General features: G+C 44.5%; 1 protein-coding gene across 1 annotated transcript in view; it reads left to right on the top strand.

Moving 5' to 3' along the window:
• Positions 1-13,499, top strand: part of LOC114100789 (maestro heat-like repeat-containing protein family member 7) — a 50,192-nt gene that overhangs the window by 9,433 nt on the left and 27,260 nt on the right. The window contains exons 8-10 of the mRNA XM_027945603.2: positions 429-564; positions 1,308-1,396; positions 3,094-3,243. Coding sequence (XP_027801404.2) covers positions 429-564; positions 1,308-1,396; positions 3,094-3,243 — 375 coding nt within the window. The remainder of the gene's footprint in view (positions 1-428; positions 565-1,307; positions 1,397-3,093; positions 3,244-13,499) is intronic.

The raw sequence follows: 13,499 nt of genomic DNA, 5'->3' as shown, positions 1-13,499 counted from the left end.
GCCCAGGGCTCATCAGGGGGTAACCAGAGAGCTGGCAGTCAGAGTGCCTCGTGCCTTTTTTTTTTTTTTTTTTTTTTGCATTAGTGCCTTTTCTATTACAGTGAAACAAGTCACTTCTTTGTCTGGTTTGCCCTGAACCCACTTAACCAGCCACATCTTGGCCTTGTGGGGGACCTTGACCTAGAGAGCTGGTTTGGGGCCCCAGCTGCTCACTGACTAATGCGCTTGGGCCTCTGGCTGTCCCTTACCTGGGTGCTGATTACAAAGGTTTTTCTTGGCCGGGACAGAGTGTGGAGCTGGGGAGGGGAGGGCGCACATACAAGTGAATGGATTAGTGATGAGGAGGGGAAGGTAGGCTGGGTGGGTCCTGGTAGGGAAAGGCTTCTTTCTGGATGGTGGGGAGGTAACCAGTTTCTTCTCCCTGGCAGCATATGACGCTGTTCTCCATGAGCGGGAAGCTGATGGGCATCCTGGGCCTCATGTGCGTGAACTCCAACCAAGAGATCAGCATGGAGGCGTCAGAGGCATTGCATTACTTGTTCAAAATCCTTGCGCTTCAGAGAGGTAAGCCACCTGACTGCAGCTGTGGGGACCCACTGAGTAACAAGAGTCAGCAGCAAGCCATGTTGAGCGTGTGCCCATGTTCGGTCAGGCACCCGGCAAAAGGCAGTTTCCTCTTGCAGAGGTGTTGGAGTAAATATGCCACATGGCCCTGAGACCAGGAAGCCATTACAAGTAGATCTGGAAACTGTCTGGGTGAGCTTCAGTCCTGTTGCTGATGTCCTAAACTTGCAGCCAGCCGCCTATGGGACCTCTTGGATTCTCAGAATTTCCTGGTTGTCTCATCCCTACTGCTAGGCAAGAGATTCAGAAAATAGGCACCCTTTCTCAAGGAACAAATTTAGGATCCTTAGTCTAGCCCCTCTCTGCCCTACGAATGCTAGAGATACAGATACATACACGGAAGTGCCAAGGGAATTTGCAAAATCTCCCCAAAAGAGTTTCAGGACCTGGCTTCTTGTGATTCGGTAGGGGAGCACTTTGCTCAGCACACAGGAGTGGGAGCGGTCCACATTCCCGAATGTGCAGGAGCAGTGGCTGAGAGTGGACCACATTGAGTCCCCAGCCACCTTCTCCCTCCACTCGCTGGCTTGGTGCTAGAGAACTCTCTCATTGTGTTGGACAAATGTTATTTCCCCCATTTAACTCTGTTCCTCTCTCTGAGGCTTGGAGGGACAACAGGAGAGTTTGTCTTGCTTTTTCCCTGTTAAGGGACTGCCCCCCTTAATTGCCATTTTTGATTGAAGGTGTAAAGCAGAAGATAGAGATTGTCCTGAGGGACTTACAGAAGAATTTCCGTGGGGAGTGGATGACCAGCCTGCAGGACCTCACCTTGGTAATCTTCACTTTCTGCTCTGCATGGGATGCTTAGGAGGGACATGTCCACAAGGAACAGGAGTCTTGGGGAGAGCTTATAGAGAGCCTGGGTGGGCCGCTGAGGAGTCATCCCCCACAGATGGGAGTGTCTGCAAAGTTCAAGTTCTCACAGACAGTGAGAACAGTTCTCACAGACAGGCTGGAGGCATAAGGCCCAGTCCCCTAGCTGCACTAGAGTCGACTGAAGTTTGAGGTCATAAGTCGAGTGTTTAAAAAGAAGCATTATCTCGGAAGGGCGCAATGGTTCATGCCTGTAATCCCAGTGGCTCCAGAGGCTGAGGCAGGAGGATCATGAGTTCAAAGCCAGCCCCAGCAACTTAGTGAGGCCCTAATCAACTCAGTGAGACCCTGTTTCTAAGTGAAATATGAAAAAAAAGGGCTGGAGATGTGGCTCAGGGGTTAAGTGCCCCTGGGTTCAATCCTGGGTACCAAAAAAAAAAAAAAAGCATCATCAACCTGGCAGATTCCACCTGCAGATTGTCTCCAAGTGCCTTGACTTGTGGCCTGGCTTTAGCTCTGTTCCTCAGCAAGGGTGTATTGATTGTCTTAGGCACGATGTCCTCAGGTTCAGTCATTCAAGTCATTCCAGCCAGAAATCCAGGAGAACAGTCCTTTGTTCTCTCCTCTCGTGCTCTCCACGTCCAGATCTGCCTCCTGCACAGCTCTCAAATCTACTCCCTCTGCCCAGCTGCACCCTGGCTATTCTGATTCAGTCCACCTGCATCTCTTCCCTGGGTCATTGACGCAGCCTCTTACTTACCTATTGCCCCTGTTTCCAGCCACACCCCATCACACCATTTCCTATGCTACACTCAGAAAACTATTTCTAAAATACAAACTGCATCATGTTATTCCCCTTGGACTATGCACTAACTTCCTATCGTACTTACTAAAGTCTGACATTCCTCCAGAGCTGGTGCCTGCTTTAACCGTCCTGCCTCATCCTGTCTCAATTCTCCTTCTCCACCTGGCTCAGGTTCCTGAGAAGGACACAGTAGTTGGATAGATTTCCTCTCCATAAAACTCCTTTGCACATTCTGTTCCCTCTGTCTGGAACTTTCCCCACTGATATGGACTCCAGGAAACCTTCTCTAACCTGCTCAGTCTAGCTTCAGTGCCCCCCATTTCTCACACTGCCCTGAAACTGCCTCTTTTGTTCATCCTGACTGATGCTCAATCCCTTGAGGCCAAAGGCCTCAGTGTCCTGTTCTTAGTCACTCTCAGCTCCCGGCAATAGAACCAGGCACAGAGTTAGTTGGCACCACTATTGTTTGGGTGAAAATGACCTTCACATGGATGTGTAGAATCAGAGACAAGAGGCCTGGTTGCTTTAGGTAAGAGTTATCTTTGCTTGGGTAAACTCCCCAGACGTCAGAATTCATTTCCTATAGACTTGTTTACCAATTGCATTCCAAATTTAAAATAGAAATGCCTTTGGCATTGTCCTCTGCACCACATTGTCTGGAGCAGTGTTTCTTCCCAGGGACTCAAAGAGGGTGGCATTCTGGAGCTTGACCTTACACCACAGAATAGCCAGACACAGGTGAGGGCCTACCTCCACTGGACCCTGGATGGCTGGCCTTTCTGGAGGCCAGAGGCTTTGGGGCAATCCCAGAGTGAGATCCTGGCACTGTAAAGACAGCTGTTTTCCTTCAGTTCTTTAGGAAATACCTGACTCCCATGGAGAGAGCCGATGTGATCATGGTGGCCCTGGAGGCCATGATCAGCACCAACAGGCAAGACATCCTCGCAGCCTCCAAGGTGTTAAAGATGATCCTGAAGTACAGTATTCCAGAAATTGGGAAGGTAGCATCTCTGTTGGACTTAATGATTCAAGGTCTATTTAAGGATTCTTCCTTTCTGTGCTGTTTTGGGTCTTTGTCTGTTTTATTTTCTACCAGCTTGAGTTGAAGGAATCTCAATCCTTTAACCCAAAGGGGAAAAGACTAAATGAAGACTAGTTTGCAGTTGTACAAAAGGGATTTTTCAGTGGCAAGAGGTGACCATCAGGCCTGAACTTCTACCAGGAAGGGAAGAATCGAGTCAAAGTTATAGCATAAGACTTCTCTGAGTTCTTAGGACCACAAGGGACCTCAGGCATCCCATCTGCTTCCTGACAGTGTTCATGGGTTAGGTTTGTAGATGGCTTCTTCACCCAGATGGGAGAATATACAGGGTCAAGGACAGGAGTAGATATATACAGGTATTCCTCAAATGACAATGGGAATATATTCCCATAAGCCCATCATAAATTTAAAATGCTAAAAGTCCAAAATGCATTTAATCCATTCAGAACATCCTGGCTTAGCACCACAGTGCACTGTGGAGTGTTGATTGTGTCCCTTTATGACCTGGCGGCTGATTGGCTGACTGATGGCTGCAGCTTGCTGCTATTGACCAGCATCAGGAAAGGGTAGCTTTTCCCATATCACTATCTCAGGAAAAGAGGAACATTCAACATTCAAAGTACGGTTTCTACTGAATGTAAATCACTTTCATGCCATCGTCAAATTGAACTATCATATCCAGGACCACGTGTGTGTGTGTGTGTGCGTGTGTGTGTATAAACTTACGAGACACTGTCATGAATGTGAAGTGAAATAAAAAGACCCCTTTGTTTTACTGAGATTTAAAACAATCTTAGGGACTGATGGAGGTATTGTCATTCATTATGTGTGTTTTCTTTTTTCCACTTTTTTTTTTTTTTGTGGTGCTGAGGATTGAACCCAGGTCCTTGTACATACGAGGCAAGCACTCTACCAACTGAGCTATATTTCTAGCCCTCTCCACTTTTTTTTTATTTTATTGGTGCGTTATAGTTGTAAATAATAACGGGATTTGTCATTACATATTCGTACATACACACACTATAATCCCTCCCCAGCACTTCCCCCTCCCTCCTCACCTCCCACCCTCTGGTTCCTTTCCTCTGTTCTACTGAGGATTCACTGTCATTTAAATGGCCCAACCCACACCTCTCTGCAGCTCATGACACTTCCATGGCAGTTCCTGTTAGCAGTTTCTGGATCTCAGCCTGTGCACTTTCCAGGCCTAAAGTCAGTACAGACTACTGATGAGTCCTTAGGGTGGACACCCCAGGTCAACTCCGACTCCTGCCGGACTCTTGGAATCCCTTGTAGAGCCCGCTGGCCCATGAGCAGCCAGACTCTGCTGAAAGCAGTATCGATAAGCTCATTACTTTAAACTGTAGCTCATTTATTGCAAACTACTTATTTTTAAAAAATATTAATTATTTTTATTTGATAAAATTATATATGTTTATGGTATGCAACATGATTTTTTTTGTGTGGGGGGTGTATACTGGAATTGAACTCAGGGGCACTTAACCACTGAGCCACATCCCTGCCGCAGTCCGGCTGCAGCAAAATAACCGGGGGGTGACGAACAACTTGTGTAGATTGATACAGCAGGAGTGGAAGCCGTTTATTGTAGGACAGGAGGGGTATTTATACATTCCACACAGCTTATCTTAATTAACATAAACTAGATACAACAGTCAACCAATAAGGAATCTCCACACTTAATGGCTCGCTGGAGTTACTTCACAAACCACTCCCTCTGGCAAAATGCCAGGCGCCATCCAGACTTGTTTACAGACTCTAACACATCCCCAGACTATTTTATTTTTTATTTTGAGATAAGGTCTCACTAAGTTGCTTAGGACCTCGCTAAGTTGCTGAGGCTGACCTTGAACTTGTGATTCTCCTACCTCAGTCTCCCTGAGCTGCTGCAATTACAGGTGTGTGCACCATGCCCAGCTCATGATGTTTTGATATATATACATTGGAGAATGGCTAACTCAAGCTGATTACCTACCCATAGATAGCCTACTATCTATGAGAACTTGAACTTTGGAGATAACTCCCATCAATTCACATTTTTTTTTTTGGATGAGAACATTTAACATCTATTCCCTTAGCATTTTTTAGTATGTAATACATTATTATTAACTAGTCACCGTGTTCTATAACAGATACACTGCACTTTTATTTCTCTTAAATGAAATTTTGTTCCCTATGACCAACATCTTTCCCCCACCCCGACCCCCGCCCCAGCCCCTGGCAACCACCATTCTCTTCTCTGCTTCTGTGAGTTCAGTGTTTTTTTTTTTTTGGATCCATTTTTTATTTAAATTTGTTTATGAATGTTCATTTATATGCCAATTTTGATACCATGTACATGATATATGGATACAAATCCATGTGAAGACACAACAACACAATACACAAGTATGTACACATACACAAAACAAACAAGAAACAAAAACCTTGTAGCTTTTTGTACGTTGATCTCCACTGTAATGCTACAGATGTTTCCTTAAAGCCTCTATTAGATTTATTCCCAGCATCACCATGTCTATGTCCTACTAAGGATCTTGTAAAAGGACATTTTCCCAGTGTAGATGAGAGCTAACCCTTGAAGATTGGCCTCTGAACAACAACAGAGTGTAAGAACTGCTATAGTTGGATAAAATAATAATGATCAGAAAAACATTAATTTAGGCACACAGAATCATATGTGAATTCATCATAAAACCATGAGCTCAAAAATATAGTACTAAAAAAAGAAAAACCAAGTGTCCTAGAAAAAAAAAAAAAACAGCATGGCTGTAATTAGTAAAGGAGCATGCAGAACATCTTTATCAGATCAGGGTTTACTTTTGACTTAGTAGAGTGAATTCAGACATTGAAAGAATAAGGTAGAGCTCTTAAAAAATTAGGTAAAGATTCTCAAGGTAAAGAAGACTTGATCCTTTCTTTCTTTCTTTCTTTTTTTTTTTTTTTTTTTTTTTAATTTTTTATTGTGGGTTGTTCAAAACATTACAAATTTCTTGACATATCATATTCCACACTTTGATTCAAGTGGGTTATGAACTCCCACCTTCACCCCCATACACAGATTGCAGAATCACATCAGTTACACATCCATTGATTTACAAATTGCCATACTAGTGTCTGTTGTGCTCCACTGCCTTTCCCATCCTCCACCCTCCCCCCTCCCCACCTCTCCCCTCCCCTCCCCTCCTCTCTCTCTACCTCCTCCACTGTATAACCCTGAGGGTCTCCTTCCATTACCATGCAATTTCCCTTCTCTCTCCCTTTCCCTCCCACCTCTAATCCCTGTTAAATGTTAATCTTCTTCTCCTGTTCTTCGTCCCTACACTGTTCTTAGTTACTCTCCTTATATCAAAGAAGACATTTGGCATTTGTTTTTTAGGGATTGGCTAGCTTCACTTAGCATAATCTGCTCTAATGCCATCCATTTCCCTGTAAATTCTATGATTTTGTCATTTTTTAATGCAGAGTAATACTCCATTGTGTATAAATGCCACATTTTTTTTATCCATTCGTCTATTGAAGGGCATCTAGGTTGGTTCCACAGTCTTGCTATTGTGAACTGTGCTGCTATGAACATCGATGTAGCAGTGTCCCTGTAGCATGCTCTTTTTAGGTCTTTAGGGAATAGACCAAGAAGGGGAATAGCTGGGTCAAATGGTGGCTCCATTCCCAGCTTTCCAAGAAATCTCCATACTGCTTTCCAAATTGGCTGCACCAATCTGCAGTCCCACCAGCAATGTACAAGTGTACCCTTTTCCCCACATCCTCGCCAGCACTTGTTGTTGTTTGACTTCCTAATGGCTGACAATCTTACTGGGGTGAGATGGTATCTTAGGGTGGTTTTGATTTGCATTTCTCTGACAGCTAGAGATGTTGAGCATTTTTTCATGTACTTGTTGATTGACTGTATGTCCTCCTCTGAGAAGTGTCTGTTCAGGTCCTTGGCCCATTTGTTGATTGGGTTGTTTGTTTTCTTATTGTCTAATTTTTTGAGTTCTTTGTATACTCTGGATATTAGGGCTCTATCTGAAGTGTGAGGAGTAAAGATTTGTTCCCAGGGTGTAGGCTCCCTATTTACCTCTCTTATTGTTTCTTTTGCTGAGAAAAAACTTTTTAGTTTGAGTAAGTCCCATTTGTTGATTCTAGTTATTAACTTTTGTGCTATGGGTGTCCTATTGAGGAATTTGGAGCCCGACCCCACCGACTGTAGATCGTAGCCCACTTTTTCTTCTATCAGACGGCGCGTCTCTGATTTGATATCAAGCTCCTTGATCCATTTTGAATTCACTTTTGTGCATGGCGAGAGAAAGGGATTCAGTTTCATTTTGTTGCATATGGATTTCCAGTTTTCCCAGCACCATTTGTTGAAGATGCTATCCTTCCTCCATTGCATTCTTTTAGCCCCTTTATCAAATATAAGATAGTTGTAGTTTTGTGGATTGGTTTCTGTGTCCTCTATTCTGTACCATTGGTCCACCCGCCTGTTTTGGTACCAGTACCATGCTGTTTTTGTTACTATTGCTCTGTAGTATAGTTTGAAGTCTGGTATCGCTATACCGCCTGATTCACACTTCCTGCTTAGCATTGTTTTTGCTATTCTGGGTCTTTTATTTTTCCATATGAATTTCATGATTGCTTTCTCTATTTCTACAAGAAATGCCGTTGGGATTTTGATTGGCATTGCATTAAACCTATAGAGAACTTTTGGTAATATCGCCATTTTGATGATGTTAGTTCTGCCTATCCATGAACAGGGTATATTTTTCCATCTTCTAAGATCTTCTTCTATTTCTCTCTTTAGGGTTCTGTAGTTTTCATTGTATAAGTCTTTCACCTCTTTTGTTAGGTTGATTCCCAAGTATTTTATTTTTTTTGAAGATATTTTGAATGGAGTGGTTGTCCTCATTTCCAATTCAGAGGATTTGTCGCTGATATACAGGAATGCCTTTGATTTATGTGTGTTGATTTTATATCCTGCCACTTTGCTGAATTCATTTATTAGCTCTAATAGTTTCTTTGTAGAGCCTTTTGGGTCTGCTAGGTATAGAATCATATCATCTGCAAATAGTGATAATTTAAGTTCTTCTTTTCCTATTTTGATGCCTTTAATTTCTTTCGTCTGTCTAATTGCTCTGGCCAGAGTTTCGAGAACTATGTTGAACAGAAGTGGAGAGAGAGGGCATCCCTGTCTAGTTCCAGATTTTAGAGGGAATGCCTTCAGTTTTTTTCCATTCAGAATGATGCTAGCCTGAGGCTTAGCATAGATTGCTTTTACAATATTGAGGTATGTTCCTGTTATCCCTAGTTTTTCTAGAGTTTTGAACATAAAGGGATGCTGTACTTTGTCAAATGCTTTTTCCGCATCTATCGAGATGATCATATGGTTCTTATTTTTAAGTCTATTGATGTGGTGAATAACATTTATTGATTTCCGTATATTGAACCAGCCTTGCATCCCAGGGATGAATCCTACTTGATCATGGTGTACAATTTTTTTGATATGTTTTTGTATCCGATTCGCCAGAATTTTATTGAGGATTTTTGCATCTAGGTTCATTAGAGATATTGGTCTGTAGTTTTCTTTCTTTGAAGTGTCTTTGTCTGGTTTAGGTATCAGGGTGATGTTGGCCTCATAGAATGAATTTGGAAGTTCTCCCTCCTTTTCTATTTCCTGAAGTAGCTTGAAAAGTATTGGTATTAGTTCTTCTTTAAAGGTTTTGTAAAATTCTGCTGTATACCCATCTGGACCTGGGCTTTTCTTAGTTGGTAGTCTTTTTATGGTTTCTTCTATTTCCTCAATTGATATTGGTCTGTTTAGGTTTTCTATATCCTCCTGACTCAATCTGGGCAGATCATATGACTTAAGAAATTTATCTATGCCTTCACTATCTTCTAATTTATTGGAGTATAAGGATTCAAAATAGTTTTTGATTATCTTCTGTATTTCTGAAGTGTCTGTTGTGATATTGCCTTTTTCATCCCGTATGCTAGTAATTTGAGTTCTCTCTCTTCTTCTCTTCGCTAGCATGGCTAAGGGTCTGTCGATTTTGTTTATTTTTTCAAAGAACCAACTTTTAGTTTTGTCAATTTTTTCAATTGTTTCTTTTGTTTCGATTTCATTAATTTCAGCTCTGATTTTAATTATTTCTTGCCTTCTACTTCTTTTGCTGTTGTTTTGCTCTTCATTTTCCAGGATTTTGAGATGAAGTATGAGATCATTTATTTGTTGGTTTTTTCTTTTTTTAAGGAATGAACTCCAAGCAATGAATTTTCCTCTTAGAACTGCTTTCAATGTGTCCCATAGATTCCGATATGTTGTGTCTGTGTTTTCATTTATCTCTGAGAATTTTTTGATTTCCTTCTTGATGTCCTCTATAACCCATTGATCATTCAGTAACCTATTGTTCATTCTCCAAGTGATGTATGCTTTTTCCTTCCTTCTTTTATCGTTGATTTTCAGTTTCATTCCATTATGATCAGATAAGATGCATGGTATTATCTCTACTCCTTTATATTGTCTAAGAGTTGCCCTGTGACATAATATATGATCTATTTTTGAGAAGGATCCATGTGCTGCTGAGAAAAAAGTGTAACTGCTTGATGTTGGGTGGTATATTCTATATATGTCAATTAGGTCTAGGTTATTAATAGTGTTATTGAGTTCTATAGTTTCCTTATTCAACTTTTGTTTGGAAGATCTGTCCAGTGGCAAGAGAGGTGTGTTGAAGTCTCCCATGATTATGGTATGGTGGTCTATTAGACTCTTGAACTTGAGAAGAGTTTGTTTGACGAATATAGCTGCACCATTGTTTGGGGCATAAATATTTATGATTGTTATGTCTTGTTGGTGTATGGTTCCCTTAAGCAGTATGTAGTGTCCCTCTTTATCTCTTTTGATTAACTTTGGCTTGAAATCTATTTTATTTGATATGAGTATGGACACTCCTGCTTGTTTCCGAAGTCCATATGAGTGATATGATTTTTCCCAACCTTTCACCTTCAGCCTATGTATGTCCTTTCCTATCAAATGCGTCTCCTGTAGGCAGCATATTGTTGGGTCTTGTTTTGTGATCCATTCTACTAGCCTGTGTCTCTTAATTGGTGAGTTTAAGCCATTAACATTCAGGGTTATTATTGAGATATGGGTTGTTCTTCCAGCCATATTTGTTTATTTCTGTTACTAAACATGGTTTGTTTTCCTCTTTGATTATCCCCCCCCCTTTACTGTCCTACCTCCCACTGTTGGTTTTCATTGTTATTTTCCATTTCCTCTTCCTGTAATGCTTTGGCGAGGATGTTTTGAAGAGATGGTTTTCTAGCTGCGAATTCTTTAAACTTTTGTTTATCGTGGAAGGTTTTAATTTCATCCTCCATCCTGAAGCTTAATTTCGCTGGATACACAATTCTTGGTTGGAACCCATTTTCTCTCAGTGTTTGAAATATGTTATTCCAGGATCTTCTAGCTTTCAGAGTCTGTGTTGACAGATCAGCTGTTATCCTGATTGGCTTACCCCTAAATGTAATCTGCTTCCTTTCTCTTGTAGCTTTTAAAATTCTCTCCTTATTCTGTATGTTGGGCATCTTCATTATAATGTGTCTAGGTGTGGATCTCTTATGATTTTGCACATTCGGCGTCCTGTAGGCTTCTAGGATTTGGGATTCTGTCTCATTCTTCAAGTCTGGGAAGTTTTCTTGTATTATTTCATTGAATAGACTTCTCATTCCTTTGGTTTCGAGCTCTGTACCTTCCTGTATCCCAATGACTCTTAAATTTGGTCTCTTAATGTTATCCCATATTTCTTGGATGTTCTGCTCATGGTTTCTTAACAGTCTTGCTGAGCTGTCTATGTTCTTTTCCAGTTGAAATACTTTGTCTTCATTGTCTGATGTTCTATCTTCTAAGTGTTCTACTCTGCTGGTAGTATTCTCCATTGAGTTTTTAAGTTGGTTTATTGCTTCCTGCATTTCTAGGATTTCTGTTTGTTTGTTTTTTATAACCTCTATCTCCCTGTATAGTTGATCCTTTGCTTCCTGGATTTGTTTGCGTAATTCGTTGTCGAAGTGATCTTTCATTGTCTGATTTTGCTGTTTAATGTCTTCCTTGATACTCCAGATCATCTGAAGCATGTATATCCTGAATTCTTTATCTGACATTCCATCTGCTGCAGCTGTTACCTCTTCTAAAGTTGCGTTGACCTGCATTGCTTGTGGTCCTTTCTTTCCTTGTCTTTTCATACTGCTTGCGTATCTTTCCTGCAGGTGCGGGCGGCGGCTCTGCTCTCTTCTTATTCCAATTGGGGTGTCGTGGCTACCACGCCGGCAGGTCACTGGGCCTGTTCTGGGAGCTGGCGGCGGCTCTGTTCTGCCCCTACTCCAATTGGGGTGACGAGTGTACCACGCCGGCAGGCCACTGGGCCTGATCCGCCGGTCGGTTGCAGGTTTGCCTACCCTGCAGGCGCGGGCGGCGGCTCTACTCTGCCCCTACTGCAAATGGGGTGACGTGTCTGTCGTACCGGCAGGCCACTGGGCCTGTCCCGCTGGTCGGTCGCAGATCTGCCCACCTTTCGGGCACGGGTGGAGGCTCTGCTCTGCCCCTACTCCAATTGGGGTGTCGTGACTACCCCGCCTGCAGGACACTGGGCCTGTTCCTGGCACGGGCGGCGACTCTGCTCTGCCACTACTCCAATTAGGGTGGTGTTTGTACCACGCCGGCAGGCTCCTGGGCCTGATCCGCAGGTCTGTTGTAGGTCTGCCTACCTTGGAGGTGCGGGCGGGCGGATCTGCCCTGCCCCTCCTACCACGCCTGCGGACCCCTGGGCCTGATCTACAGGTTGATCACTGGTCTGCTCACCCTGCGGGCACGGGTGGCGGTTCTGCTCCGCCCCCGATTGGGGTCACGTGACCACCACACCGGCAGGGCCTGATCCGGGCGTGGGAGAAGGATCTGCTCTGCCCCTACTCCAGTTGGGGTGACGTGTGTACCACACTGGCAGGCCACTGGGCCTGACCCGCCAGGCTGTCACAGGTCTGTTTACCTTGCACGCTCATTCGTCACAGCGCGAACCGCGGCTCTGCCCTGCCCCTCCTACCACGCCCATGTACCACTGGGTCGCGGGTCTGCCCACCTTGCGGTTGCGGGTGGCGGCTCCGCTCCGCCCCCTCTCCAATTGGGGTCACGCGGTCACCACGCTGGCAAGCCGCTGGGCCTGCTCCGGGGGCTGGCGGCGGCCCGGCTCCTTCCCTCTGGCTCGACGACAAATTGAGGAGACTCGGGTGACTGTGCCTCACCCCCCCTACCAGGAGACCAACTGCTTATGTCACCCCTGGTATTGATGAAGATCCCTCCTCCGCCGCTTTCTGCAGACATCAGATCTCTGCCATGTTGGTATCCTATGCGAATGGCAGCATTTCGTTCCCCTTGCCGGGCAACCAAAGCACCGGGTGAGTCCTGACCGGCCCTCAGCAGGACCCGGACCGAGAAGCAGTTTCCGCGGGCTCCTAGCCCCGGGCCAGGGAAGTTCCGGGAGCCGGAACTCGGCCACTCCGTGCTCGGTGTAAGCTCCTATAAATGTAAGCTCCAAGAAGCAGTCCCCGCGGGCTCAGTTCCGGGAGCCGTAATTCGGCTGCTTAGTGCTTGTTGTATGCTCTGGTAGGCGCAGGGTCCAAGAAGCAGCCTCAGCGGGCTCAGCAGCCGCTCTGCGCTGGGTATTCACTCCGATAAGATCAGTTCTAAGAAGCACCCAGGCGCTGAGCCCTAGCAATCTGTCTGCAAGCCGCAGGCGAATTGCAGCCTGAAATTACCTGTTCTATGGCTGAATGAGCTGCGGTCAGTCGAAAACAGCGGTGGTGACGTCAGTTTACCAACATGGTGGCTGCTGGCCTCCTCTGTGGTCTGACCGGTGTGGAGAACCGAGATGGACCGCTTCCTTCCCCCGTCTCGAACCCAGAATTCAGCCCTGAGTACGGTGCTTGCGCGGCTGGCAGAAACTGCAGCGCTGTAACCCTGCGTCTCTATCCCAGCGCACGCTGCAGATTCTAGCCTCGGGCCGATTTGCTGAATAAGCAGTGCGACAAACCTCTCACGTCCCCGTAGCTGATCCTCGTGCGATGGAAATCCTTCCTCCAGGTTCCGGAGCACCCCACTATTGCTGGAAATTCCTAACAAGATATCCTTTAGCCGTCCTGACTTGTCATACTCCCACA

This window comes from Marmota flaviventris, chromosome 12 (genome assembly GCF_047511675.1).
Source record: "Marmota flaviventris isolate mMarFla1 chromosome 12, mMarFla1.hap1, whole genome shotgun sequence".
Classification (NCBI taxonomy): Eukaryota; Metazoa; Chordata; class Mammalia; order Rodentia; family Sciuridae; genus Marmota; species Marmota flaviventris.
Note: the sequence above shows the minus strand (reverse complement) of the source record. Positions and strands in the feature narration are given on the sequence as shown.